Genomic DNA, 5773 nt, shown 5'->3' with positions numbered 1-5773 from the left:
ACACAAGGGATAACTATAAGCAGTCAATATCCATGGATAAAACCACACACGCGCGCGCGCACGCAAAATAAGAAACAATTTAAAAGAAATACCTCCTATTTATTAAAATACTAGAGGATATCGTCATTGCAAACTCACATACAAACACAAACACACAATAAATGTAAACATTTAAAACGCGAACCCCGCCTTTAAGAAAGCCAGGACCCGTCACGTGACAAGCTCTGGGTGGTACATTTCAAAAAATTTCACATATGAAGCCGTTTACTTTACTGCACGTACGGTCATTCCAGTAGTTGCCGAGGAACATGCTACCCGACAGTGCCACGCAGTCCTCTTTGACTACCCGGCCGCTCATTTCCCGGTAGGAATGGCTCGGCTCACCCGTGCCCCAGTCAGTGTATCCTAGGGGGGTCTTGTCTGTCCACGCGAAACTTTTCATTTCCTTGTAATATCTAAGGCCCAACCAGAGATAAGCTGCAAGAGAAACATGCATTTACATTCAGCCAAGTTGGCGGCCATCTTGAATTTATTTACCACCAGGGGGCTCTGCTGAGCTGGATCCATATCCAGAAATGTTTGGGGACGGGGTGGGCTTATATCTATCAAAAAATATAAATTGTCTCCGAAAATTCTTGAAATAAATAATTATGCTTGAGACTTTTGAGAAAAAGAAAGATATTGCCTGTCACACCTATTACATTGCTGCAAAGCTGCAAGGTGTTTTTCTTTAAAAATAATTCAGGGCCGTAGTTTTAAATACAAAATACTTTGGGGTCTGTAGCCTTAGCTGAAAAATATATAATCTCTATATAAAATCCGGTAAATTATATAATCGGTCTGTAAATAATCGAGAAGAAATACTGATAAAAGCATTCGTCAACATCCTTCATAAATGTCCTCAAATGAGTTCGGACAAGTAAACACAAACGGGTATTTTCCGGTACCAAGAAGTTTCTTTTTAACGGAGGGACCCCGTAAGTAAAACAATTTAGCTACGCAAACAATACGTCAGCAAAGCTTGCCAGCGAAGGCAACTACTCACAATCAATACGTACGTGGTCTAGTTAATACGTTTGTTGTTCAACGCCGCACTCAGCAATATTCCAGCCATATGACGCTGGTCTGTAAATAATCGAGTCTGGACCAGACAATCCAGTCCCTCGTTAGTTGCCTCTAACGACAAGCATAGTCGCCTTTTACGGCAAGCATGGGTTGCTGAAGACCTATACTAACCCGGATCTTCAAGGGGGAGACAAGCATGGGTTGCTGAAGGCCTATTCTACCCCGGATCTTCACGGGGGAGACAAGCTTGCTGAAGGCCTACTCTACCCCGGATCTTCACGGGGGAGACAAGCTTGCTGAAGGCCTACTCTACCCCGGATCTTCACGCGGGAGACAAGCTTGCTGAAGGCCTACTCTACCCCGGATTTTCACGGGGGAAACAAGCTTGCTGAAGGCCTATTCTACCCCGGATCTTCACGCGGGAGACAAGCTTGCCGAAGGCCTACTCTACATCGGATCTTCACGTTGTAACCCTGTTAAAATAACGTTTGAGCAAGAGTTTTATTATGATCTGTGAAAAAGAAATACCTGGTCGTCCCCAACTGCTTTTTATCTTAATTTTCTCCTTGATAGCATCCTCCTTTAGTTTGGTGTCAATCTTGACCAGCGACCCTCCCTCAGATTCACAGACAGCTAAAGCTGCATCCCAGGACAGTTTGGTATTGTGTTTCTTGATGTTCATCTTGAACTTCCCAGCCTTGAAAGATCGATACCCAAGTCTCGCGGCTACAAATAACATGAAATTCTAGTAGAGTTTTCTCCTGATAACAAATAGTATACGGATCTGCATCCTAAACCTCAAAACACAACTGGTTTGTTTGTTGTTTAACGCCGCACTCAGCAATATTCCAGCTATATGACGGCGGTCTGTAAGTAATCGAGTCTGGGTCAGACAATCCAGTCCCCAGTAAGTCGCCTTTTACGGCAAGCACAGTCGCCTTTTACGGCAAGCATGGGTTGCTGAAGACCTATTCTACCCCGGATCTTCACGGGGGAGACAAGCATGGATTGCTGAAGACCTATTCTACCCCGGATCTTCACAGGTCACGGTTAAGTCAGTTAACTGACAACTAAATGTTTTTTCTTGGTAACTTAAACTTTTACTTCGGGGAATCAGTCCAGTGGATAATTGTTTGTTTGTTAAACACTGCAGTCAGCAATATACCATCTTAATCCCGACGAGATGAAACGGATAATAAGAGCTACAAACCCCTTTCCATAATCATTAGACACCTCTACTAAAGACCCGTGAAGATCCGGGGTACAATAGGTCTTCAGCAACCCATACATGCCGTAAAAGGCGACTATGCTTGTCGTAAGAGGCGACTAACGGGATCGGGTGGTCAGGCTCGCTGACTTGGTTGATGCATGTCATCGATCCAAATTGCGTGGATCAATGCTCGTGGTATCAGTCACTGGATTGTCTGGTCCTGGCTCGATTATTTACAGACCGCCGTCACATAGCTGGAATATTGCTGAGTGTGGCGTTAAACAACCAACCCCTACTAAAACGAACATGTCCATTGTATGATTCCGACTACACATGTAAGTATGAATTGTACATTGTACATTTCCGAATATATCATGAGCATGTGGTTATGAATCACTATCAAATAGTGATGACACCAGGTGTTCGCAAAAACGAGAGCATTTCCTAGCCAACCGGTGGTACCCGTCACAAACACATGCAAAGGCAAGTCAATTGTTCACCTGAAAAAAACATGGGAACATATGGTACAGGTCAAAATAGGGAATTGCACTAGACATTACTTTGCTCACTGATTAATCATATTTGACGTTAATTTTTTTTTAAAAGCTTAATTAAGGCTTTGAATGTTGTACCCCTGTTCAAATAACGTTTGAGCAAGAGTTTTATGACGATCTGTGAAAAAGAAATACCTGATTGTAACCTAAGTTTCTTCTTGATAGCATCCTTCTTTCGTTTGTTGTCAATCTTGACCAGCGAGCTTCCCTTAGACCCGCGCACAGTTAAAAGCGCATCCTTCAAAGATCGTGGTCTCGGGGCTACAAATGCCAGTAGAGTTTTCTCTTGATTACAAAGAATATACGGATCTGCTTCCTAAACCTCAAAATACAACTGGTTTGTTTGTTGTTGGGATTTTTGTTTAACGCCGCACTCAGCAATATTCCAGCTGTATAACGGCGGTCTGTAAGAAATCGAATCTGGACCAGACAATCCACTGATTGATATCATGTCCATCGATCCACGCAATTGGGACACGATGACATGCATCAAACCATGTCAGCGAGCCTGATCACCCGATCCCGTTAGTCGCCTCTTACCACAAGCATAGTCGCCTTTTACGGAAAGCATGACTGACCTATTCTGACTCTGATCTTCACGGATATATTAACACGTAATATACCCGAAATGCATGTACTCTTCAAAGCCATATTAACCTAACTCATTTAGCCCATCTCCTTAGAGAGAAAAAACATTTTATTTTTCTCGAGTCTAAGGCTATTGTTAAAGGTGTGAAGACACGATAACACTTTACACATGTTATATTAACGAACATTGGTGTCAAAAACTCCCTTTCTGCAGTCACGAGACGTTCAAGTATTGCTCCAGTCTACCCCGTGGAATTCCGGCTCTTTGTTGTTGTTGGTGGTGGTTTTTTAACGCCGCACTCAGCAATATTCTAGCTATCGTGAGCATCGATCCACGCAATTAAGACATGCATCAACCAAATCAGCAAACTGTAGTAGTACCTAAATACAAAGAGACGTTCTTCAAGCCCGTGTATACTTCTTTAGCGTCCTTTGAAGAATACAAGGCTCATCTTTCAAAAATATATTTTGAATATACAGATATGAATTAGTGTGCATCCTCACAGGTAGGGTAGAACTGCAGGGAAACGACTGAGCCTGTCATTGAGCCGGATCCCGATCCCGCCATTCGCCTCTTACGACAAGCATAGTCGCCTTTTAGTGCAAGCATGGATTGCTGAAGACCTATTCTACCCAGATGTTCACGGGTCGGATTCATTTAGTCGCCAAATGCAAAACATCCTGGCGATAACAAACACAGGCTCTGACGTACACGTGATTCCATATCATATCACAAGCCTGGAGACATACCTTTCGATCTTGCGGGCACTTTGAGCTCCTCTGGGGCACAGCGGAGATCCAACCCGATTGCACGAGAACAGGAGGACGCCCTCAACTGCTGACATGCAACCTGCGTCTTGTTGTGGATTGGCATCTCCTCACAAACATGGCAGTAAAACGCTGATACAAGTATCACCAAAGCAAAGCCTCTCATCCTGCGTCTTTCACAGCGCAATTTTCTATGTGTGTATGTATATATATTATACATTAACTGACTGGTAGTGTTGAACCATCAGATAAAGGTCAGTCGACATGTGATATATTCAGTATGAAACTCAACTCAAACAAAGATCAATTGACGAATCTCATATTCCCTCTCTGACGAAGTCATACTAGTATGTAATAAAACATTCATCAACGGCAAATACTGATGTTCTTCAACACAATCGGAGACAAGTTTTCTTCCAATAAATTTATAAGTGAATGAGTATGGTTTTACGCTGCATTTAGCAATATTCCAGCAATATCACGGCGGGGGACACCAGAAATGGGCTTCACACATTGTAACCATGTCGGGAAGCGAACCCGGGTATTCTGCGTGCCGAGCTAACTCTTTAACCACTGGGCTACCCGACCGCCCCAGTCTCCGAGACTGAGATTAAACTATATCAGCCCTTCCCTTAGTGTCTTCGGAGTATAGAGTATAGAGTATAGAATATAGAGTATAGAGTAGAGAAATAAGCTGTTCCGTGCAACACGCTTCAATCGATCCAAAACTTGAATATTTATCAGAAGGAATTTGATTTCAGTGATAAAGGATATGCGTTAGGTATGGAATAATGTCAGGGACATTCTCGCGATCTCGCCTTCTCGCGATGTCGACCTTTGGAAACGGGAAAAACATGCAAAAAGTCCGTGAAAGCGAGAACGCGAGATTTTGGCCAAATCTCGCGTCTTCGCGATCTTACATTCTTTTTTTTTGTCCCTCAGTTCTAATTTTGTAGAGCATTAATTGTTTTTCACAGAATCTTTATTCCAAACATCATAGTCATCATCCCCATCCTCTGGGTATTCACGACGCAGTGCGGAAAAGAACAGAGTGGTTTAATGTGTTGCTCGTTGCTCATACTATCAATCACTGGATCGTGTGGTCCAGTCTCGAAGTAGCTCCAAGTAGCTGTAATACTGCTGAGTGCGGCGGTAAACAAGGTGAGGTGAGGTGAAATGGGGTTTAACGTCGCGTCCAAGATTATTGCACTTATATAGCGTGTACGTGTGTGTGTTAGTGTGGCTGCTTGTACTAGTCCGGACTGATGCCGATTTTTAGTGCTAGCTCACTGAGATACCATGCCGCAGTTTAACATGAATACCCCACTCAGACACAGTATACTGACCCCGAGCCGACCAGTCCTTGTTATAGCCCCTTAATGCCGACAGCGTAACAACAAGTACCATCTTTTAACGTCTTTTGGTATGACGCGGTCGGGGATCGAACCCCGGACCTTCCGCTCTCCGGGGGAAGCTCTACCACTAGACCACGGAGGCGATCCGGCGTTAAACAAAGCGACGAGCGAACGCTTTAACCACTTGACTACCCGACCGCCCCAATTAGGTTATAAAAGCTTAAAATATTCCC

At 43.7% G+C, this 5773-nt stretch overlaps 1 protein-coding gene across 1 annotated transcript; it reads right to left on the bottom strand.

Annotated features, from left to right (window-relative positions):
• Positions 1-238: 238 nt before the first annotated feature.
• Positions 239-4351, bottom strand: LOC139460864 (C-type mannose receptor 2-like). Its single transcript, XM_071242341.1, has 4 exons — positions 4168-4351; positions 2965-3090; positions 1594-1791; positions 239-477 (listed from the first exon to the last, which is right to left on the bottom strand). Exons 1-4 carry the CDS (start codon positions 4349-4351, stop codon positions 239-241), a joined length of 747 nt encoding a protein of 248 aa, XP_071098442.1.
• Positions 4352-5773: the final 1422 nt, after the last annotated feature.

The sequence above is a fragment of the Haliotis cracherodii genome, unplaced genomic scaffold, assembly GCF_022045235.1.
Source record: "Haliotis cracherodii isolate W230 unplaced genomic scaffold, xgHalCrac1.p SCAF_14, whole genome shotgun sequence".
Classification (NCBI taxonomy): domain Eukaryota; kingdom Metazoa; phylum Mollusca; class Gastropoda; order Lepetellida; family Haliotidae; genus Haliotis; species Haliotis cracherodii.
The sequence above is the reverse complement of the archived record's forward strand: the minus strand, read 5'-3'. Positions and strand labels throughout refer to the sequence as shown.